This window comes from Camelus dromedarius, chromosome 14 (genome assembly GCF_036321535.1).
Source record: "Camelus dromedarius isolate mCamDro1 chromosome 14, mCamDro1.pat, whole genome shotgun sequence".
Taxonomy (NCBI): Eukaryota; Metazoa; Chordata; class Mammalia; order Artiodactyla; family Camelidae; genus Camelus; species Camelus dromedarius.
In genome coordinates, this window is record NC_087449.1 from 13,542,739 (window position 1) to 13,567,936 (window position 25,198).

At 45.2% G+C, this 25,198-nt stretch overlaps 1 protein-coding gene across 3 annotated transcripts in view; it reads right to left on the reverse strand.

Moving 5' to 3' along the window:
* Positions 1 to 25,198, reverse strand: part of ST6GALNAC5 (ST6 N-acetylgalactosaminide alpha-2,6-sialyltransferase 5) — a 141,911-nt gene that overhangs the window by 17,877 nt on the left and 98,836 nt on the right. For all 3 annotated transcript variants that reach the window (XM_031465412.2, XM_064493439.1, XM_064493437.1), the window contains exon 3: positions 195 to 604. In XM_031465412.2, the coding sequence (XP_031321272.2) occupies positions 195 to 604 (410 nt within the window). The remainder of the gene's footprint in view (positions 1 to 194; positions 605 to 25,198) is intronic.

The window sequence follows — 25,198 nt, forward strand, 5'->3', positions numbered from 1 at the left end:
CCCTTCCGAGGAACTCAGTCGATGAGTGGCATGAGCAGTGGGGCCATAACAAAAAGCCCTTGGCAAAAGCTTCGCTTGTGGTGAATCAGCCAGCAGGGACATTTCCTCGCCCTCCTCTGTAGCGCGGCCCCGCCCCACCCCGCCCCCGCCCAGCCCAGCCCAGCCCAGCCCCATCCCCGCCCCGCCCCGGGTACCTGTCTTTGCCGGTCTCGCGCTTGAAGAGCTCGTCGAACTGCAGCATCTTGTGGCGCGTGATCATGAAGGCCTTCAGCCGGGGCAGCACCTGGCTCAGGAGCTGCAGGTTGTTGTAGACTTGGCCCTTGCCGTCGCGCCGCATGTAGCTGCTGGGGCCCCAGAAGATGAACACGGTGCCCTGGCTGACGTTGAGCAGGTCGTGCCGGTTGCGGAGGATCCTCTGGATGCTCGAATGCGCGATGACCCTCAGGCTGGTGCGGTTGCCCACGTCGCGCCCGTAGCCGCGCGTCGGGGCGTCATTCATGCGGATGACGCACTCGGTCTGGTCAATCTGGGGGCCTTGCCGGCTGCGCAGCAGGTGCCCGGAGCTCGTCACCAGGGCGCAGTCCCTGCAGTGCATTTTCAGTGGCTGGAAGGAGGAGCCGAAGGAGCCCATCAGCGAAACACTCGCTTGGCCCGACAGGCCCCTTCCTGGCTCAGGGGGCTGCCCGTCCTCTCTCTCCTCCCTCCCATGCCAGAGTACGTCCCTTCTGTTATTACCTCATCTGCCCTGACATTCTCTTCCGAACTGGAGACAGGAAGCATTGGACAAGAAGGAAAGAAAGCTGGCATTGACCTGTCAAACACTGGGCTCTGGGCTTTACTGATATTAAAAGATCATACCGTCACATCAACCTACCAAGATTGCTGTCACCGCCATTTTGAGGATACGCAGGCTCAGAGATGTTAAAAAATTTGCCCAAAGATGCATAACTAGCAAGTAAGGGAAGTCGTGGTTTCAAACCCAGGTCTTTGTGAATCCAGTTACCCCAACGTTGAAGAAAAGACTGTACTACAATTTGCTGCGACACTAGTTTTGATGCTCTTAACTCACCTTATTGAGAGTTAAGCCTGCATCGGTCTTCTTGGATGCTGTACAAATGTGTTTATCCTAAATAGACATCATCTAAGAATCACATGAGCAAAGACAGCAAATTGTGACCCCCTCAGATGCCATACTTTGAAATGACAATTAGGTTAGTTTCTTCCATTTTAAGGGGAGACTGCAAGGAATTAAGTTGGCCCATCTTCAGAAATGTAAAGAAAGCTTCAAGCCCATCCAGTGAACATGTGCCCTGGGGGTGTCCTGGCCGTGAAGTTGCCACCAGGGACAACGCCAATGACCATGGTCATTTCAACACCCTGAACCAACGATGTGCTCTCCGAACACATACTTTCTTATGAATTAAACATCTCCCTGTTCATGTTTAATGAGAAATAGCTCTTAGTTGCTGCTTGAAGATAATGTAATTAAGGCCTGAGGCCAAGGCCTGCAAGTGCACAAGAAAATGACAGTCAGGAATGTTTTGAAGGAAAGTTGCTCTGTTAGATTTCCCCCTGAGCCTCAGCCTTTCTTCCATGTTAACTTTGAGCCGGACACACTGGCTCCCTGCACGGTCTCAGGAAGTCAGATCCAATTTAGTGCTGCATATATTCAGCCTAGTATTTACTCTGACAGTCTCCGGAGCCACAGCTTCACAACCAGACAGAGAGCACCTGAGGGTGGCCACCCTCTCTCACTACAGAGTGGCCAAGGGCACTAGCTCTGGGGGCTCACAGCATGGGTCCAGCCTTGTCTCCACCACCTGTTGTGATGGGATCTTATCAAGTCACTAACCTCCACATGTCTCAGTTTTCTCATCTTTCACTGAGGATAATTAATGCCCCAATCCACTTCAGTAGAATTAAAATACACACAGTATAAGATTGAGCCATTTGAAACTGCTAACATTTGACTTAGAAAAGTCACAATGACATAGGGAGTTGAACCCAATTTTTACCCTAGGACCTGGCATAGTGTCATTCATTCAGTGACAGGTGCAGTTGAGATTAGCAGGCAGAGTGGAGCGCATTGTAGATATGCACTGAATCAGTGTGTACTGATCACTTTGGGTTAAAAATTGACACATGGGCTTATGAAATGGCAATTCTACCATTGCAAATCCTCATCATTCATTTAACACCCAGTTACTCTTAGACGATATGCATTGTGCTGGGCAGTAAGAATGCGAATGGAGTGGAAAAATAGAGCCCCTCAAAATTTACACTTTAGTAGGGGACAGTGGGTCAGTAAAAATGTACAATAAAGTGTGACAGAATGGGGGTTGTGCCACAGCATTAGTAAGGGGGGCTGTTTAGAGCACATCTAAGCTGGGGGCAGCTTAGTTAATATTTTTGGATGTTTTCTCTGGGCCGCACACTGTTCAGAGCTTTTTTAATAACTGCATTAATTCTTCAAATAACCCTATGAGAAAGATACTATACTATCACCCCTGTTTCACTAATGAGAATACTGAGGGGTAGAAAAGTGAAGGAACTTGCTCAAGACCATCCAGTTAGGAAGTGGCAGAGCTGGGATTTGAACCCAGGAAACCTGACTGCAGAGTTGATGGGATTACCCATTATGGATTGGAGTGAAGTATATTAAACAGAAGAAGTGGCATGGGATGCTCGCTTAACTCACTGTCTGCCCCCTCTTCTCCCACCCAGAATCTCAGGAATGCTGTTTCTTACTCAGGGTGGTGTTGTTGCTCTCAGGGCGCGGGGCTGCAGGGTGCAGGGAAGTGGTGAGGGTCTTCCATCCAATACCTCCGGACCCGGAGGCCCATTCACAATGGGCTCGTCCAACTACAGCCTTAAGTTTAATGATGGTGAAATGTGGATAAGACCAAACCTTCCCTTTGAGGAACAGCCACATTACAGATGCCCAGAAAGGGGCTTCTACCCCCAGCTCAAGAAACTGCTGGAATATGGAGTAGGGAGGCCTTCTGGGTCCCCTGGGTGTACTCCTGCGGGTGAGGGGCAATTTCATCGGCCAAAGGATGGAGGAAATTCTTAATTTTTCTTTTCCTGATTTTACCTGCACATCCCTTACAGAAAAGATGAAGAGGAAAAATTCAACAATGATCTATTTAATGAGAGGGTTCCTACTAGGTGTTAGGCACTGAGCTTGGCGATGTAGATAAAAAGGCAGATAAGACCTAGTCCTTCTTCTCAGGAGGCAGACAGTCTAGGGGGTGCAATTACAGGGCCGTGCTAGGCGCTATAATACAGTTAGGCCCAGGGGCCATGGGACCAAAGATGAGGGAACACCTGGGCCTGTCTAGAAGAGCTAGAGAGGTGGGAGGAAAGACGGGAAAGGACTGTGTGTTGGAGACCAACAGATGAGTTCATTTGTAAAAGGAGGGAGTGGTCAACGGTCTCATTAAGATACAAAAGGACAGGTGAAACCAGACTTGGAAAGTGTTCTTTGCATTTGCTAACTTCAACCAAAATAGTCTCAGTTGGACAAAGGTGACAGAGTCTGATTGTGGCTGGACAGGAAGAAGCAGAGGCTGATGCTTGGCTGCAAAGGGCTGGTGGAGGGTTGATGGGGGAGCTGGGCAGATCTGCAGGACAGACTTTGACACTTAGGCACGCAGGAAGAGCAGTCAATTTACTAGTATTTTTGGATGTCCTCTACATGTCAGGCACTGTTCTGAGTTTTAAAAATAATTGTGTTAATCTTTAAATAGCTCTATGAGAAGGATACTAGATTATCAGCCCCATTCTATTAATGAGACTATTGAGGGGGTAGAAAAGCAACCTGATTTGTTAGGGGTTGTTTGGGTTTTAGCACTGAGAAGTCCTGCATCCTGGGAAACCTCTGCTTATTTACAAGCCCACTTAAAAAATTCCTGCAAAGATGACAGGGTCATCTGCAAATAACATGCTATTTACTAAATGATGATTAGGGTCAGGAGACCGAGAGTCTAAAGCAGACTTTATCACAAATCAGGTGCTTAACTTTCTCACCCATAAAACAAAGAGGGCCAACTAGATACTTGTGGCCAGACAACATTCATTTGTTCATCCATTTAAAAGACATTTATTGATCACTTAATACACCCTTGAGGTGCTGACCTTTAATAAGGTCACCTTGTAAGATTTCATTCCGCTGGACCCCAAGGCCATTGGAACCTGCTTTTTCTCATCAGACTCACCTAAAACTATCATCCTGAATTTTCCAGTTTGATTTATAATTTCAGGACGTTGTGCTCATTTTTACTGGGGAAAACGCTCTAAAGAAAGATCCCAGCATCCCTTTCCCCAATAACTAATTATTCTGGTGCCATTCTCAAAGCACAGGCTGTCTGACCGTTGAAAGTCGTAGCACCTCTGGAGATTCCAAGGTCTTCTTTCTCCCTCTCTCTCCCTCTCTCCCTCTTTCTCCTATGCCTACGTGAGGCCAGATGAAAACCCTTTCAGGGGAGGCCAAGGTTCCTGACAATGCCGTACTAACCCTCTGTGATTACAGGGTACCCCTAGAACAGACTGGGGTCCACCCAGTCCCAGAAAGCCCTCCCTCGTGATTCCTGCCCCCTCTGCCTTATTAGCTCTGAGGTATTGATTACCCCGAGCACCAATACCCTCTCTTTGAGTTGTACAAATGCACCAAACAATGCAAAAAGGTCGAAGTCTGAATGATGCCTTAAGTGCCTTTTGGTAAGTGGTGCCAATAAACTGACAATAGCTGTTCTAAACATAATACTACACTTCCCGCAGTTGAGATGAGCCCACACTGAAGGCTGAATCCCTTCCAAAGGAGGAAATGAAGTCTGTTTCCTGCATTCAGAGGGGCTAATGATAACTTGGGAGGCAGAATAACCAAAAATTACACAGGGTTCTCAGGATGCGATACAGTCCTCTGAGACAGCCATGCGCCTCCACGGTTTGGTACCATTATCATCCTTAGTGTCTTAATGATATGGGTGGAAATAGTCATGCCTTGGTGATTCCTGGTGCAGCATTTATACGTTCCTCCCTTAAGCACTCAGATGCTGGGTTGATGAATCGCTCAGCGGAACGTGGGAAGGTGAACTTGGGGCTCTGGTAGCGGGCCTGGGAGACAAAACTGCACTGAGGATTTAAGAGGGGAGTGGCTCCCAGTGAATTCATTTTCTACCTCGGCTTCCCCTCTAGCCTACCTCGCACACTGCTCAGCCTCCTTGATTCCTGGGGACGTTTTCCTTAGAGCCCCATTTGGTGGGGTGTTCCACCCTTTGGTAGGAAACATGGGCAACCGAATTAGGTCTCCAACCTTGGGAGTCTTGCTTCCTGACCCACGAAAAACACTCCATTACTGCTAACTAGATGGATAGATTGATTAGTGAGTGAATGAAACTCAACCTCCAGGCTTCCCTGTCCTCTGAGGAAAGATCCATACATAAGGAGAAGACATAATGTGGGGCCCTCACCACTGATTTGCCTGCGGACCCCAGCCCTCTGCACTAATACCACGGAGAGAAGCAGGGGAGGGCACTGTGGAAGCCCCTGCCTGCAGAGAAGGCGCCGCGGCCTCGGCCTCAGGGCAGGCGCCGGGCCCAGGGAGATGGAATGGTCAGAGCCCAGGGCACTGCTTGGAATTAATGGCTGACTGGGAAAACGGCCCAGGACACAGTAAGGGCCATTAAACCCAGCCAGTTATTAATCCCCAGTAAGAGCTTGATGCCAAGGTCATTAGAGCTGTTGTGCGGTGAAAAATGCCGGGGAATATCTACCAGGCACGGGGAGGTTCCCCGCGCTCTCCAGGCCGCCGGTGCTCAGAGCCGCAGCCCAGGCCCAGGAGGCTGCGGGGGGTGGGCGGGCGGCCGGGCTCTCCGGAGGGAGCCTGCACACACGCCGCCGCCTGCCCGCACAGCGCTTGCTCGCTGCTTTATTTCTGCTGCCACTTTTGCTTTTGGATAACACGTGAGGCTTTGTCATCATCCAGGCTGCTAGGACAGTGGCTGCAACTTACTGGGGGCTCATGAATGTCTTAGAATATTCTAGAAGGTTTGAATGAGCCTCTCTTTCCACATACACCCCCACCGCCCACTCTTGGAAACAAAAACCCAAGTCAGGAACAGGGGAGAATGACAACTTTCCTCACATCTTACTCCTTTGGGCCGTGGCGGCAGGAGCAACTCCTGCTTGAGAAAGCACACTGGCCCCGGGAATCTAGGTTTGATTTCTGTCACGGCCGGAAGAGCGAGAGCAGAAGGAATTCTCCCCGTGACCCAGCTGATGCCTCGTGAGCCTTTCTTAAAAGAACAGACTGGCCCAAGTCAAATTAGACTTGACATCTAAAACACTCAGTGATGTCCTTGCAAACATTTGCAGCGTGGCGATCGCAGGCTTCACTTTTTAAAATTCTGATTTATTGGGCAGAGAGAAAGGTACCTCAGAGCATAATGTCCATTAGCTCAGTAATGAGACCAGTCTTGCTCTGGGCTGTTGGTCTGGAGCAAACATAGATATATGAAATGGCTCCAGGTGTTTCAAGAATCTCTGCACTTTCCACAATGATGTTTTCCTGTAATTACTGGGCTTTTATTAAATGTCAATCTCAGTTCAGCCTGACACTGGATATAAACCGTTCTGCGTTTTTAATATGATTCACTGGAAAAATGTTAATCTTCCAAGCTGCTCCTCTCCCTCCTATCTAATGACAGCCCACTCATCAACCTTCACTGCCAAGAAGTCCTCCTCTCTGCTCCCAGCGCTGCTTTCCATGATGTCCCTCTACTGGCTGAATAACGATGAAGGAACTCCTTGGGCAGGCAGTGGTACTGAGAGGTGTTTAAAATATGGCCTTTGGAGTCACTGGCTTTGAACCTGCTTCTTCCACTCCTTAGGTGGACAATTGGGGGCAAAGTGGCTTAGGTTCTCTGAGCCCCAGTTTTTTCACTTGTGATCTGAATAGGGTCAATCTCAAAGAGAAATTTTGCCTTTTCAATTAATGGTGAACTGCCTTTCCACCCAGTTGCTCAAGATGAAATTCAGGGATCATTCTTGACACTTCTTTCTCTACCCCTCCAACGCATCCAGTCCTATCGGATCTGTCCCCCACAGATGTCCCAAGCCCTAGCACTTCTCACCATCCCTGCTGCCACCACCTTCATCGCCGCCACCATCATCTCTTTTTGGCTCCTACTGCACACTCTTAACCTACATCATTCTCTTCCTTCTCTATATTCCTGTCTCCACAAAGCTCCTGGGGTGACCTTTAATATGTAAATCAGATCAAGTCACTCACCCACTTAAATCCTCCAATGGCTTCCTATTATACCAGGATTAAGAACCCAGAGTCTAAATCAAACTCTTTACCGTGGTCCTCAAGGTCTGTAGTTTCTATCTTGATCTCTTCAGCATCATCTTGTACAGAGCTCTCTGTTAATCACAAGACCATTTTCCCATTTCCTGCTGTCTGATGTGATTTATATCAGCCATTCCTCCACCCAGGACATTCTTCTCCTGATCTTTGCGTGGTGCTGCCTTCACATTCTCCAGGTGTTACCTCCAAACACCTCCCCACGAAGACCTTCTCTGACCCCTCAATTTCCACCAACCTCCTTTACCATCTTCCTTCACCTTCTCCCTTATCCAGGCTTATTTTTAAATTCATGCATCGCCACCCAAAATAATCTTCATTATGGCTTGCGTGTTTACATGCTTATTGTCTTTCTCCCTTACTAGAATGTAAGCCCCCAGAAAGGCGGGGCTTTGTCTTATTCACAGTGTGTCTTCGGTATCAAGAACAGTGCCTAGCGTAAAGAAAAAGTTCAACAAATATTTTTGAATGAATGATTCAATGATAAAGCACGTAGCATTTTCCACAGTGCCTGGCACAACAAGAATATAAAAGAAATGTGCTTATTGTATTCAAGTGTCACCATTCTGCTAGTAACCAGTCCCGGATATTCTCTGTTTGGGCGACTAAGTTGGAATTTGCTGAAGTGCAGTATTTGAATTCTCCTGCATATGTCATAATCACCTTCAAAGAGAGGCTCAGGAAATCTCATTCATTTTTTAAATTTTTAATGGAATTGCATTCTATTTTTAAAATGTCTTTTGACAACTTTATTGTTATGTAATTTACATACCATAAAATTCACTAATTTTAAAGTAAATTCAATGATTTTTTTGGTATATTTACAGAGTTGTGCAACCATCGCCATGATCTAATTTTAAAACACTTCTATCACCCTGAAAAGATACACATCCTTGTCAGCACTTGTTATTTCTCGTCTTATTGATAACAGCTATTCTTACAGGTATAAGGCAATATCTCCGTGTGGTTTTGATTTGTATTTCCCTCATAATCAGTCATGTTGAGCACCTTTTCATGTACCTGTTGGCCATCTGTATGTCTTCTTTAGGAAAATGTCTATTCAGATCCTCTGCCCAATTTTTTCTTCCAGTTTTATTGAAATATAAGTGACATATAGCACTGTTTAAATTTAAGGTGTAAGGCATAATAATGATCTCTGCCTGTTTTTAACTGGATTGTTGTTACTTTGCTATTTGATTATATGAGTTCTTTATGTATTTTGGATATTAACCCCTTATCAGATATATGATTTACAGATATTTTCTCCCATTTGGTAGGTTTCTTTCTCATTTTGTTCACAGTTTCCTTTACTGTGAAGAAGCTTTTTAGTTTGATGGAATCCCACTTGCTTATTTTTGCTTTTGTTGCTTTTGCTTTTGGAGTCAGACCCACCAAAAAAAAAAAAAAAAAAAAAAAATCATCACCAAGACCTATGTTTTTTTCTTCTAGGAGTTTTATGGCTTCAGGTTTTATGTTCAAGTCTTCAATGCATTTTGAGTTAATTTTTGTGTATGGTGAAGATAGTTGTCAAGTTTCATTCTTTTGCATGTGGCTGTTGAGTTTTCTCAACACCACGTATTGAAGGGATTGTCCTTTCCCCACATCATATTCTTAGTTCCTTTGGTATAAATTAATAGATTATAAATGCAAGGGTCTATTTCTGAGCTCTCCATCCTGTTTCACTGATCTATGTGTCTGTTTTTATGCCAAAACCATACTGTTTGATTACTATAGCTTTGTAATGTAGTTTGAAATCAGAGTGGGATACTTCCATTTTGTTCTTCTTTCTCAAGATTGCTTTGGTTTTTTGGAGTCTCTTGTAGTCCCATACAAATCTTAGAAATGTTTCTTTCTATTTCTGTGTAAAATGTCATTGCAATTTTCATTGTAGTTTTGATTTGCATTTTCCTAATTACTAATAATGTTGAGTATCTCTTTGTGATCTTATTTATGCCATTATTTTTCAGATTTTGAATTCCATCTATTGCACCCCATCTCCACCCCAAATAAGTTCCAACAAGGGTAGGTGATTGTATTGAACTCTAAGTCAACATTCTGTTGACTTTTGCAGGATTCTTTTATGTTCAGGACCCACAAGCCAGAGGAAGGTGCATGGTCAATGTGTATGAAGAACAGGAAGAAAAAGGGGCCACTGAATCAACACCTTCAAGTCAGGAGAGGTAAATCCGAAGTGAAAAATTAGGTGAGCAGTGGCTGGGACATATTTTTATATTTAAACCACATTTTGTAAAAATAGAACTACCATTTGATCCAGCAATCCCACTTCTGAATATACACATGAAGGAAGCAATCAGTATTTTGGAGAGATATCTACACTTTAATGTTCATTGCCATCTTATTAATAGTAGCCAAGATATGGAAACACTCTAAGTGTCCATTGAAGGATGAATGGATAAAGAAAAATGATTAATAAAGAATATGATTCGACACACAAGGGAGTAGTATTTAGCCCTAAAAAAGAAGGAAATTCTGCCATTTATAATAACTTGGATGAATCTGGAGGACATTATGCTAATTAAGTTAAGCCAGATGGAGAAAAACAAATACTAGGTGATCTCACTTAAATTTGGAATATATATATAAAAAAAAGCTGAACCCATAGAAGGGACAGTAGAAGGGCAGTTGCCAGGGGCTGGGGGCTCGGATAAGTGGGCAGATGTTGCTCAAAGAGTACAAAATTGTATTTATAAATTGAATAAGCTCTGGGGGTCTAATGTACAGCATGGTGACTACAGCTAATATTACTGTATTGTATACTTGATATTTGCTGAGAGAATAGATATTCAGTGTTCTCAACACACACTCACACACACAAAAGGTAATGTGAGGTGATAGATGTGTTAATTAATTTGATGTGGCAATCACTTCACAATGTATGTATATATCAAATCATCACATTATATATTTTAAAATATATACAATTTTATTTGTCCAATATACTGCAGTAAAGCTGGGAAAGAAAAGAAAGCCAGATTTTGATAATTAAAGTTAGCAATTTTACTTTACCTAGTCATATTACATTGACATGAGTTTTGCAGAATTATGAAATAGAATCACTGGCAGAAATCTCAGAGATGACCTAGCTGGGTAATTCTCACAGTGTGGTTCCTCAACCAGCAGCAACAACAAAGTCTAGAAACTTCCTAAATGTGAATTCTCAGCCCCCACCCTAGGCCTGCTGAATCAGATGCTCTGAGGGGTGGCCGACAATCTGCATTTTAGCAACATGGGTAATTCTGATGCATCCTCAAGGTGGAGAATGCCTGGACTGGGACAGTACCCTCATTTTATAGAGAAAGAAACTGAAACTCAGGACATAATGTGATTTGCTCAAGGTCACACACTAAGGGCAAAGCCTGGGATGAACCCCAGGTCTCCCCGCTCCCCCAAATCTAAGAAAATCCACCCATGAGGACTCATTGAAAAGGAATCACGAATTAATAGTTTTCTTAAGATGGCACCTAAATATGGAAGTGGTGTGGTGGAGACAGATGAATAAGGAAGAACATCCCTTATCTGACATGCTGCCCTCAGCAGGAATGCCTGCCTCTGAGCCAACTGCCTGCATATTTGGAAGGAGCAACCAGGAAGAGCTGGAGGGCATCCAGACCCCCTGTGATGGGGGTGGGGAAGCTGACGCCTGTGTGTGCCTGGGGGCTGCTCTTACTGCAGAAGTTGGGCCACGGGGCTTCTCTCCAGCACAGCCTCTCAGAGGCGTGGCCAGTCAGGACCTTGCAATCTGTTGTGGGTTGAACTGTGACTCCTGGAACACATACGTTAAAGTCCTAAACCCCAGTACCTGTGAATGGGACCTTATTTGGAGGAAAAGGAAATTTTTGGATGTAATTAAGATACAAATCAAGATGAGGTCATATTAGATTAAGGTGGGTCCGAAATCCAGTCACTGGTCTCCTTATAAGAGATCAGAGCACAGGGACACCCAGGGAGAGCATCGCGTAACGATGAGGCAGAGACTGGAGTGATGCATCTACTGGCCAAGCACAGTGAGGACAGCCGGCAACCACCAGAAGCTGGAAGACACTGGGATGGCTTCTTCGAGGTCTTGGAGGCAGCACAGTCCTGCCAAAACCTTGATTTTAGACTTCTAGCCTCCAGAACTGTGAGAGAGTAAACTCCTGGTGTTTTAAGATACCCAGTTTGTCGTCATTTGTTTTGGCAGCTCTAGGAAACCGATACACTGCCCCCTACAAGGGCTTCACTCTGCCTTCCGCCCCCACCAGCTCCCCACCCAGCAAGACCCCTTCCCGCTCCTGCAGCTTTCACGCTGACAGTTCACTCCCTGCATGGCTGCCAGAGGGAGATTTTAAAGCATAAAGTACCCACTCCCAGACCTCACGAGAAGAATACAATCCAAATTCTTTACATGGCTGGAGTCTTGCCGACCTCGTGGCCCTCAATTCGCTGCTTCATTCTCTAGGCCCCTCACCACCGATCTCCCTTCTGGTTCTGGCAGAGATCAGACATTCCTCCGTTTATCTCTGGCTTTTGTTTCCCCAAATTTACCTGCTTGGCTCCTTCTCATCTCTCATGTGTCAGATTAGAAGACTTCTCCTCCAGGAGGCCCTCCCTGACTGCCCTAATTGGAGGCAGCCTCTCTCACCTATTATCCGACAAAGATATTAACCACTAATAACAGTGACAGAATGTTCAGCTAATGTGCCCTGTTCTAAGTACAATACATGCATCATCCAACTTAGTCCTGAGAACAGCCTTGAGAGTCAGGTTCTCCCACTGTCCTTATTTTATCAGATGAGGAAGTTGCACAGATTAATCACCTGTCATGAGCCTGTTTATTTCCTTCATGGCACTTTCCACAATCTCTAATGGTTTACATTTTTTATTTCTTTATTGTCTGTCCCTGCAACTGAAACATGAGTGCCATGAGGGCCGAGACCGTGATGCATGCGTGGCACACAGCTGGTGCTCAGGAGATAAAGCAATCTCTTAATACCTCACTTCCTGACTTTTCCCACAAGCAGTAGATGAGTTTTCTCTGTCCAGAAGGGGTGTGGATGAGTTGTCAGTGAGACAAACCCATTTCTAGAGCCTGTTTCTTCCCTGAAATGCTAGCACGATGGTTGATGTGACATCCTGGCTCACCTCACAGCCTTTCAAATAACTCCCTGATGTGATTTCCTTCAAAGGTCACTCATATGCAATTACTTCCTCTAGGAAGAGCTTGGATAGAAAGGGCCCCTGTGCTCATTAAAACAAACAAAAAGCTCCATTTTTATTAGAGGAAGGCGATATTTAATGCTGCCAGACAAGCCTGATTCCACAGAACTGGCTTCTTTGGCCTCTGCTACATTTGAAAGGAGCCTAAGAGAAATACAGCATGGCCTGAATCTGAGACGAAAACTAATAGCTGATGGTCAAAGGCAAGGAGATTATGAGAATTTGGAAGTTCCACATACAGCTGAATTAAATGGAGGGGGACAAGCTAAGGTTTCGGCTCACCAGATGAGAACAAAATCTAATTGAACAAGACATTAAACTTCTAGCGTTAAAGTAGAAAGAGCACTGTCTTGAGTCAGACTTGGGTTCGAATCTCAGTTCAGTCATTTACTCGTAGGTATTGCCTCCTCTCAGACTCAGTTTTCTCTCCTGTAAAATGTCCAGAGTAGACACTCAGTAAGGAATAATTATTAATAGTATCATGGCTCAATTGTTACATGTACAAAGAGAACCCTCTTGAATAACCCACTACATCCTCTTCCCTCACGTCCAGTCACTCCCTGAGCCCGCGAACTCAACCTCCTTCATCTCTATGGAATTGGGTCATTTCTATCCACCTGCATCTTGCTTCCCCTTGACCCCACCCCGGTTCAACCCACCATCATTGTCCAATCACTTTCATGCCTCTTAGCCAGTCCTCCCACCTCCACCCCTGTCTATTCTCCACACCAGGCAGTGTGGTCGTTCTAAAATGCACATTGAATTAGGGCTTGCTTTTGCTTAGTATCCCTCTGTGACCTCCTGTTGCTTTCAGGATGAGATCCTTCCAGTGGCTTACCAGGTCCTACTACCATGCCAAGTCCTGCTGTATCCCCCACCTTCTTGTGGCTCTCTACACTCTAGTCACACTGACTTTGACTTTGTAGCTCCTTGTAGCTCGAAGTGGCACTATTGACAAGACTTTGCCTCAGGACCTTTGCACATGCTTTCACTGGAACCTGAGTTTCCTCAGCTGTAAATCAGAACAATAAACCTGCCTGGCAGAGTTATTTTGTGAAATGATAACATTCAAAATTTCCCTCCTTTGCCTCCTCTTACCATCTCTGATTTTTGTAACTTGCTAGTCACTCATTCAAAATACCACTTCCTTGAGAACCTTCCCTAAACCCCCAAATTACCTTAGGATCCCATTTCTTCCTTTATAATTCTCATCATATCTCAGTCTTTGATTCAGTGTCTCTCTTCCCCACAAAATGGCAAGTTTCCTAAGAATTAAGACTATATCTGTGTTGAGTTTAGGTCACCAAAATATCCCTAGGACCTAATTTATAGCAGATGCTCACTAAATATTTGCTACATAAGAAACCAGACTAGTTCATGCAGGTGAGAGGACCGTTCCAGAACCATAGCCTCTCCCAGGCTCTCTGTTTGTCTTTCCATTTCCAATTGATAAACCCAAGTGTAGACCAAGGGACAAATTATTTAATTTTGTGCAAATACTCATTCTTCTTATAGAAGACTGAGTAGCACAAACTAAACAGATTACACTGAAACCTTACTTCTATCCCTTTTATTATCTAAGCATAAGAGAGCTTCCAGATGAGTCATCATCTGAGGTTCTGGATACTGCCTACTGCCAGGTAGCAAATAACCAGGTTGTATCAGTGTTGACACTCTGGTTCTTGAGCTGATGGTTTGTTTATTGAACCGCCTAATTTAGGGGCTCTGAAAATGGAAGAATGGCCATCAGCAACCTAGAGAACTTAGCACCCCAGCTGGGAACACATGAGTAACCAAAATCATAATTTTTCACTTTGCCAAGCTCAGTAAACACTGTGGTGATGCGCTACCAGCGAAGCAGCCATTAGTTAAATAAATAAAGCACAAGGTTAGGAACAGGACTCCCAGTGCAGGCACAGTCCACTGCCTTGCTGACCTCTGATGGGCATTAGCCATGATGTACTCCCTGGGGCACATCCAAAATACCCTGGGGAGGTATTTTGCCACCTGCTTTAATTTGCTAAATATGATGCATCCTCTGGGCTGCAGGATGGCTTACTCTGTATTAGTGAAAAATCACCTTTTCTTTTCCCATTTCATTCACTCAACACATAGTTATTAAGCACCTACTGTCTGTGTAAAGGAAGCTGTTGGACAGGCTGCCCAGTACACAACGGTGTTCGCTCCTCTGGTGATACTCAGACTCGGAGAGGGGACCTAAAATACAAGCAAGCTGATTCCCGGCAAGAAAAGGCAGAGGTGTCCCAGCTCCTTCAAGAAGCCTGGGGGTGGATAAAGACAGACATTCTTGATAGCTTTGGAGGGTTTCAGGGTAAAGCAAGGTTTTATTAGGGGAGATGCTTTTTTATAAGAAACAAGGAGGATTTCTACCCAGTCTTCTTCTTTTCTTGGTACTCCAATTTTGGCTTCATCCATTTATATTAAATCTTTTTTTAGATTACTCTCAAACATATTGGTAGATCCACACATCCTGGAGACTTTCAGGACCTTGACTCATGACTCAACCATCCACTTCATGGAAATCTCTCCCATATTCTGGCTCTTCCTCCATCTGTACCTGGATCTTAATTCCCTGGGGTCTTGTGGGTTATTTTTATTTCTGCTGAGGTTATCAGTAAAAGCCAGGTCCCATAAGTGCCAAAAGAACAATAATCATGGCTACCAATTTTCACAGAGAAACTTTTATATTACCATTATCATATCAGTTAACCCTAAAGTAAACTGGTTGTACGTGTGTGTGTGTGTGTGTGTGTGTATATATATATATATATATATATATATATATATATATATATATAAAACCACCTTGGTTTATGTTTGAGGAAACAGAGGTTTGGGGTTAAATTGCTCAAGGTGACAGTTTCTACGGCAGAGCACATGTTGGTTCCAAGGTCAATCCTACTCTCAAGTGTGTGCCTGCTCTGTCTACCAGAACAGGCAAGCAGAGTGGGTTTAAGGCACTGCAAGGAAGAGATGACTGAAGGGTCTTAAAAGAAGGAAAAAGGAAGCCTACAGCAGGAGGAACTAGTTAGATAACAAAAATGGCAGGAAAACATAGACAGTATTGAAAAACAGAAATTAGAGACATTAGATGACACAGTGACTGTACAACTTCTTAAGGGGCCAGAAAGTTTAAAAAGGAAGTTTAGCAGAACAGTCTAGAATCCTGGAGGCATTCAGTGCAGGAAAAAACATTTCCACACCACTCAAAAGCCATCAGTATACAACGCGCTGCATTATGGTAAGTGACATTCAGAATGGGGATCCTAAGTCATCAAGAAAAGTTTAAATTAAGTTAAGCTTTGTTCACTTAGGTAGGAAAGTATAAAATTAATTTGGAACCTTCAAAAATAATTTAGATAAATATGATTTGGTGCTAAGAGGGACTGTGCTTATGTTATGTTAAGCCTCATTTGCTCATAAAAGTCATTTCTCAACCATGCTTCAAAAATGAGGTGCTACTATTTACAATAGCCAAAACATGGAAACAGCCTAAATGTCCATCAACAAGTGACTGGATAAAGAAGATGTGGTATATTTATACAATGGAATACTACTCAGCCATAAAAACCGACAATATAATGCCATTTGCAGCAACATGGATGCTCCTGGAGAATGTCATTCTAAGTGAAGTAAGCCAGAAAGAGAAAGAAAAATACCATATGAGATCACTCATATGTGGAATCTAAAAAACAAAAACAAAAACAAAAACAAACAAACAAACAAAAACAAAGCATGAATACAGGACAGAAATAGACTCATAGACAGAGAATACAGACTTGTGGTTGCCAGCGGGGTGGAGGGTGGGAAGGGATAGACTGGGATTTCAAAATCGTAGAATAGATAAACAAGATTACACTGTATAGCACAGGGAAATATACACAAAATGTTATGATAACTCACAGAGAAAAAAATGTGACAATGAGTGTGTATATGTCCATGAATGACTGAAAAATTGTGCTGAACACTGGAATTTGACACAACATTGTAAAATGATTATAAATCAATAAAAAATGTTAAAAAAAAAACAAAAAAACAAAAAATGAGGTGCTAGAGTACTTTGAAAACTTATTGTTGAGGGGTAAATATGCTTTTCTTTTCTCACTCAGGTGTGATAGACTTTCCACCAAGATTCATGCTTCCCTCCCACAGTGTAGTCAAAGACGGAAGTGGTTGCCCAGTCAGGGACCACATTTTTTGTCTCTGTGCCTCTAGGGGGAGCCGTGTGCCGCCCAAAGGAATCAGAACAGAGGTCACTGGAGAACTTCCCTAGCTTCTACTGCCTTGATATACACATACAGTGAACTTGGAAACCCTGTGTCAAAGACGGCAGAGCCAAAGAATGGAAAGAAACCAAGTCCATGAATCACTGTTTGGAGGAGAGATATTAGGAACCCTTGCTTTTTTGACTATGTGAGGAAAAATAAAACCCTGGCATTTTGAGCCATGACACATTGTTTTGGGGTCTGTTTATAAAGCCGGCAGTGTAACTGTAATCATTATATCAGGCATCCAGGAAACTTCCTTTTTTTGTCCACTTATTTTACTAAGTGGCTAGAGTGCAGGCACCATGTTTTTTTTCCTAAAGGACGGTTCTGATCATATCACGCCTGTTCAAAGGTTTTCCATTCTCCCTGCTACTTACAGAGGGAAGTTTCAATTGCTTTTTTTTTTTTTTTAAATTAATCAGTTTTTTTTTGGTGGGGAAAGGTAATCAGGTATTTATTTATTTACTTACCTTTAATGGAGGTAGGGGAGAATGGACCCAGGACCTTGTGCATGCTAGGCATGCCCTCTACCACGGAGTTATACCCTCCTCAGCTTAATTTCTAAAAGTGACCCTTCACATCTTGTTTTTTACCGATCTGTTTCAAGAACCCTAAATTCCCCCAAACTGGACCACCACCCATTTATCCAATGGGTGGTGGTCCAGAGTGACCTCTTTCTGGAACGCACCCCCGGGCTCTCCCTGACTCCGGTCACTGAAAACCAATGTGCCACTCATGGTCCTCTGGAAAGGCCATTTGATCAACAAAGTGATTCTTAATTCTGATTGCTTGGGTTTGAACCCCATCACTTACCAACCACTGACCCTGGGCACATCACCCAACTTCCCTGTGCCTTAGTTTCCTCCTCTATAAAATAATGGTAATGAGATCCTCCCTCAGGGGGCTGTGAGGCACGGGAATCCACGGAGAAGCGGCAGCCTACTCTTTAGCCATCAGCGTGGCCTACACTTCAGACTGCAAACTATTTCTTCACCCTTTTTGACCATTCAGGTGTCACCTCCTTGGGAGGCAGAATAACTTTTTATCTTTGTGCCCCCACAGTGTCCCACAAAGTGGCTTATATACAGAAAGTGCCTGATCCATGTTAGTTGAAGAAATGAACATCTGACTCTAAAGCTGCCAGAACTGGGTGTCATTCGTTCATTCACTCACGAGTTGCTTAGAGGCCTATGATGTTTTCCTCTAGGTTGAAACCTAATCAGAGAATGACAAGACTTTTTTTTTTTTTTTTAATCCTGAAGTTCTGAAGAAGCTTTGATCATTTTTTGGACCTCCAGTGAAATTATCCATCCCTTGAGCGTGGGGACCTGTCTGACCAGGAAGTTCTCTTTGGCTTTGAAGGCATGAAACTTAGTTGCTCTGGCCACGCTGAGCAGAGGTGGACACTTGTCTTTTGTGCTTATTCCTGGACATGCCTGGGGTGTCTGAGTTACCCACGGTTTGTCTTCAGAGGGTGAAATAATTTGAGACTGGAAGGGTAAGTATTCCTCAGACCCGGCAGCGCAGCAGCCGGGGCAGGGGGCGCGGAGGGAAGGCACTGGCGAATGCAGAGTCTGACAGCCGGTGTTCCCCACCGGCCTGGCCCAGCTCTTTCTCAGTTGCTCTCGTGGTTGACATGGTGTTTGTTTCAAAAACGAGACTTACTGATGAGGGATGTCAGGACTGTAAATCAATCTTCAAATCTAGAAGAACCTGTCTCTCTAGAATATTATTGGTGTTTAAAGATATGAAACCAGTGAAACTCCCCTACTCTTTAAATAATATTCGGTATTAAATTGTTCCAATTCTGAATGGACTTTGCCCTTTGTCCTTGGATGGCACACAGGAGCTTCACTCCCACCACGTCTAGAGCTGACCTCATCCTCAGTCTCCTCAGAGCCGCCACTCTTCCTCTCACACAGTGAAGGCCCCACCCCCACCCAGCTGGCCACCCAGAAACCTGGAGTCCTGCCCAACCCCTCCCTTTCCTTCTCCACTTCAACCAAACAGTCGCTAACTCTTGTTCTTCTCCATCCACAATTTCTCTCCATTCTGCTCACTTCTCTCCATTCCTGCTGGAAACACCTTGGTTCAGCTCTCCATCATCTCTCTCTGAAAACCACTGCAACTCTACTACAACTGTGGTCTGTTTTCCAGGGTCCCTGGCCACACCACAAATGCCTTAAGGATGTCGTCTTATCCGCAAAGCTTAGCCTAGCATCCAACACACAGTAGATATGCAATAAATGATCCTTCATCTCATGATTCCAGCCATTAGAAGAGGCCAACAGGGAAACCAAAGTAGATCTTCACCCCTATCCTCAAGTGCAGGTCCCCCAAGAGTGGGTCCTAAGCGTCACATCCAAGTAGAAAGGAACCGGAACCTATTCCAGGTCACCTTCAGTATAAAGGATGGCACTTATTCTTGTTGTAAGTGGTTGGAGGGCAAGGACTCTGTCTCTGGGGATTATAGAACCTTGAAAGAACCCATAAGCACTGTGCAGTGGAAGTTGGCACCTCTTTGCTCTCCTCTACTTCCTATTTTCTGTCTTTAGAGTGGAGGTGAAGGAACTCTTGGTCAGCACTGCTTGTTCAAGACTCCTTCCATCAGCTGGGGGAACATTCACACTGGAGCAAAGGGTTCTCTGGTGGCTGATAACCCAGACCACAGTGTCCCTGCCTGGGACCTCTGCTTGTCTTGCTCTTGATCACCTTAGGGTGGCCTGTGGGGTGAGGATCAGTCTCCAAGAGTATGTTGAGCAGCAGAGCACTTGAACCAAACACATTTCTGTTCATTCATACAAAATACATGTCCTAGTAGTTTACTATCTTCCTGGTATGATTCCACATGCAGAAGACACAAGAATGAGCTGACCAGACAGAACCTCTGCTGTGTGACAGGGACTACATACAAAGTGGGGGGGGGGCAGAGAGGAAACTGATAAATAAGTAACAGATGTGCAGTGGTTGACCCCTCTCAGCTGACTCTGGAGCGCCCTGGACATCATGCTGCTCCACGGCACGTGGAGCCAGGGCTGCATTCCCCCACCCTGGAGAGGCACTGAGTTCAGCCCTCTGAACCCCTCTCCATGACGCCTCCACCAGCTGGTGCCAGGGCTTTTGAGATGGATCAGTCCCAGCTCCACACAAAGGCAGCCTGGCCAGGACGCACGTGTGGACTTCCTAGGAAGCAATTTTAAATCAGCCATGCTGTGCCCTTATACAGAGGCAGCAGGATCAGTGAGAAGGACAGGAAATTAATACGAGGGGAGCTGAGGCTGACCCAAAGCCCCACAGGATCTGAGCACAAAGCTTCCCTCCACTGGATGAGAGGCCAGGAGTCTCTCCTGAGTCATATTTCCCAGGTACTCTTTCCCACAAAAATAGCAGCAAACAAGTCAAAGGTGTCATGACATTAACAAGAAAGAAAGAGCATCCTTAGGAGGTGAAGGGACTTGCCCAAGGTCACAGGGCGACTTGGTGCCAGTGCTGGGACTAGAACTTGGGTTAAAACTTCCAACCCAGTTGCGATGCTGCCTCTTAATAGAAAATCTTAGCGGGGAATATTCTTTCCTGGACGCAGTTTGGCCAAGTGCTGGCCTCGTGATGGAAATGAGTGAGCACTGTGATAGGAGACTGAGCTGACCTGCCCGTCGTTACAGAGTTACTGTTCTATCATCTACTGCGGGGAGTTAAGCCTCCGAGCCAGGTGGTCTTGGCAGGTGGGGGCTCTGCAGTCACAAAAGGAGAGGGAGGGAGGCCTGGGGTGATTTGACACCATGGGTAGAGCCACCCAAGGATCTCACTGCATCTACAGAAGCACCCCATGTTCCAGATCTTTCTTAACCATATTTCCTGATCTAAATCCATCTCATCCATGATCCATTTTTTTCTAAGACTATTCCAGCTATACAGAGAAAGCTGATTTTCACCAAGTAAATTGTGTCTAGGTATAAGAATGGTTTAATTGTAATCACTTCAATTCCTTAAATCAAAGGAGTGACTATGGGGAACATCAGGCACTTAGACATTCTTGGAGTAGGACAGGGGCAGGTGTGTGTGTATGTGTGTGTGTGTGTGTGTGTGACAGAGAGAGAGAGAGAGAGAGAGAGAGAGAGAGAGAGAGAGGGAGAGGTTTCAGAATCGCTACAGTTTTCCAGCACCTTTCAGTGACTAAGATGTTTATGCCTAAGACAAACAGAATCCACAGAGGGAGAGCTGGGGGGCAGGGGTAGGAGGCAGAGGAAGGTAGACAGAGCAGAAGGCCTGGATGACGACCTGACCAGTGTTCAGCTGACATATGAAGGCGGGCCACAGCAAGCAGAGTGGGAAGGGAGGAAGCTTCTGTGAATCCCTGCACTGGGCAGCTGGGGATCTGGTGCTCTGTGGACGGTTACGGTCTCCACTTGCTCAGCTATGCAAGGCTTGGAAGCTGCTGAACAGCTGTATGTGGTGCCTTTTCTTGTCTGCAAAGACCACAGGCTTTCTAGATAAAGGTCATATCCTGGCCTGGTCTCCACAGGCAGGTGCACTGCCCCCTTTTTTTCCTCTGCAGAGTTTCTGGGCCTCACACGTCTAAATCCCACCTGAAATCCCCAGAGACAGATGCAGTCACTGAGATCTTCACTGGCCTTTCAGAGGCGAGATGCTCTCCCAATTCACAGTGATGCACTTGCCATCTGAGCCCTGAGGTCCAGTGAGGGCATGGGCTTCTGAGCCCTGGGAGGACACTGCTTCCTGTCCCTGACCTTCCATGCACCCCACAATGTTCTGTAGCAGGAGTGAGGCTCTGACCGCTTAGGGGTATCTGTGTAAATCAACTCCATTCACTCCACAAGGATTTCCTGAGTGTCAGCTCCTGCGGGGGACCACTCTAGATATTGGGAAGTCATTGGAAATTAAAGTAGCCATGGTTTCTGCCTTCATGGAATATATGGTTTAGTGGGGAAAACAGATGTTAATCAAATAATTGCACAAATAGGTAATTTCAACCTAATAAATGCTAGGAGGGAAAAGCACAGCATGTTCTGAGACTATTTCTGGTGGGAATATTTCTGATCCAGCCTGGTGCTCAGTGTCAGAATCATGTTATGAACTTGGCTTCTGAGAAGCCCCCAAGCTCCCAAGCCCACACCTCCCTTTCCTCCACTGCCCTGTGCCCGGGCTGCAGCTCATTTCCTGGGCTCTCTCAGGGCCATCACCATGACAGTGACCCCTTTACCAGCATTAGCACGGGACCCCTGCCTAAGGCACCTGAATCACTCCCCCCCCACTTTTTTTTTGCCATTATCAACATTAGAATTTTAATAAATGACCATCAAAATGCTCCAAGGAATTAATATATAGCAAAAGGTGGCAAAAGAAACATTGGTGATAGGGAATACGGTTCGTTACTACATGCAACGTTTAGTATTTGTCACATATTCTTTTTTTAATTCTTATTTTTTACTGACGTGTAGTCAATTTTCAGTGTTAGTTTCAGGTGTACAGCAAAGTGATTCAGTTATACATATACATACACATATATAAATATATTTTCAGATTCTTTTCCATTACAGCTCATTATAGGAAATTGAATTTAATTCCCTATGCTGCACAGTAGGTCCTTGTTGCAGACTATTTTACAGGTAGTGATGTCTGTCTGTTAAACTTTCCACCTGCTTTGTCGCTCCTGCTCTTCTGTTGTCCTCACACTGGCCCCAGCCCGCTGTACCCCTCTACTCAGCCTCTCGCTTCCCTGCCTGCACCGTGTAAACACAGCACAATCCAGTGCAGCAAGTACAAAAACACCCCTAAATTCTAACTTTGAGGGCTCCCGCCTCCTCCGCTGCCATTATGTCCGAGCCTGCCCCAGATTTCAGGTCGGCTTCCTACCAGGCCGGTGTCATCCCACAACTCAGGACGGGCCTGGATTCCATCACCGGATGCCGCGACATCAGCACAGAGCTCGGGTTGCTCCCTGGGCCGCCGGCTCGGGGGGAGCCCGTGCTGGAAGGGCTTAAGCGCCCTCCGTCAGCACATAGTCCCTGCTGACAAAGATTCTCTCCCCGCTCCAAGTCTAGCCGGGCTCCTCTGAGCCTTCTTCTCACCTAGGCCTGGCAACAAACACTGGCACACTTTCTAACAGCCCAGCACTGCAGCCCTCGTGTGACCCTCGTCCTCCTTAAAGTGCCTGTCCAAGGAAACCCAAGGCTGCCAAAAGAACTTACTGTTTCCTCCAGCCCACCCCTGAAGACCAGGCCCCTGACCCCCGGCGTCTGTGGGAACACAGGCACCTAACTTCCACAAACGCCCCTTAGGAAGCCCAGATGTGTTTCACTTGGATTAGCTCCCCTCCTGCTTGCCGTTACTTTTCACTTCCCTGACTCTGCTGAGCGCCCCCAAGCCCACACCCTACACCCTCATCCTCCCTCTAAAACACCCAGGTATCTCTGTGTAAATCCAAGTTGGGCTCAGTTCACCCTGGACTCTTTTCCTTACTAGTTCCCCATTTAATCAGTATATTACTCCTGATGAAAAATCCATCCAGCTTTGTTTGTCTTTGACACCTTGCAAGTGAGACCGGGCCACTCCGACTTTGCACAGAGCCGTACCTAGAAATGTGTAAAAAGTTCTTTTAGTTAGTTACCCAGAAAAATGAGTGTCTGTTATGTGCGGGAACGACTCCCAGGGCTAAGGCGGCCATAACAAAACCCCAGGCTGGGGGCTTAACCATCAGACACGCATTGTCTAGCAGTTCCGGAGGCTGGAAGGCCAAGACTGCACTGTCAGCAGGTTTGGTTTCTTCTGAGGCCTCTCTCTTTGGCTTGCAGACGGCCGGCTTCTCACTGTCTCCCCGTGTCTTTGCGTGGGTGCCTCGCATTCTGTGTTTTCTGTGCCCTAATCTCCTCTTCTTATGAGGGCATAGAACATACTGGATTAAAGCCCACCCTAAAGATCTCATTTTAACTTAATCATCTCTTTAAAGGCCCTGTCTCCACATAGAGTTATATTCTGAGGTAATGGAGGTGAAGACTTCAACATACAAGTATTGGTGGGACACAATCCAGCCCATAGCACCCAGTCTGACCAGAAATATTTATTCCAAAAGAACATATATGTTAAAGGAAGAAAAATAGAAGGGTTCTGAGATATCACCTCTTTTAAAAGGTCTGATCCCCTGATTTCAGATGTGAGATCTAGCTACTCAAAGGAACTAAGGTTTTGTATATCCATTTTCCCTAATCTATGCAACTGGGTCTGAATTTTTGAGTTAAAACATCAAAAAAGCCCAATTTTCCTGTGAGTTTTGCTGGTCCACCATGTGACCATAGAGATAGAAGAGACAGAAGCCTCTTTCTTCAGATGTCGTGTAATCTAATTAACGAGTCATGAATTCAGCTCAAGTTGCTTTCGAGCCTGGAGTCTGATAAGTACCTCTGTTTCTCGGATGCAGGCATTCATTTGAAGAACACTTTGAATCTAATATTGTTGCAACCAAATACTGCATTACATTGGCTCCCGTGGCCTGCATATTTTAAGGGTGAACACTTTACATGAGGAATCAAAACACCTCCTTGGGTCTGGAAAAATTAAATGCCAACCCAAGCATTTGTCAGATACAGCACACTGTGTTTATAAATCTCTCGGGAGCTCTGTTTTCCTGGAAAAGGTGAAGTTATATTATGAAGCAAGGCTTCTGCTTCAATGCAGTGTTTGCTACCATCTTAATTTTCTGTTTTTATAGAAATGATGGCAAGTGAAAACTTTCACTAGAGTAATTAAAATACTACTTTCCTCAGAAGAGAGAAGCGATACATGCTGGGCTTCTAGGAACTGGCCACATCCCAAAATACCTAGATGTGCATTTTGTTGGCTGGAAATAAAAAAAAAAGACCAACAGGGGTGGAGCAGAGGCATGAATGGCATGACAGCGTCTGTGTATGAAAGGCATTTCTGTTCTTATTAGGAGGTCTGATTACACGGTTCTCAAATTTCCCCTTAAGCCTCCTGAGAGGAGTGTGAGGTGCAACCTTGTAAACTGTCAGCACATATAAAGCGAAGATTTAGAGAGTGGTTTCCACTGTGCATCCTATAAAGTGTGTCCCACGAGGAAGATTAGTTTCAATCACAGGCATGTTGGAGAGGGAGATGGGCTCCAATGATAACCTGGCACTATCAAGTAGAGTAATGGTCTAAGAAGAAAAAGCAATCAGCGAGGAGGAAAGGATATCCAGGAAGAAAGACAGAAGTAGAAAATCAGAGTGCACTGTATCATACTGACGAACAGGCGCTGCTATCCGGGACAAAGGCTCACGTGAACAATGCAGTTCTCAAACAATGGGGA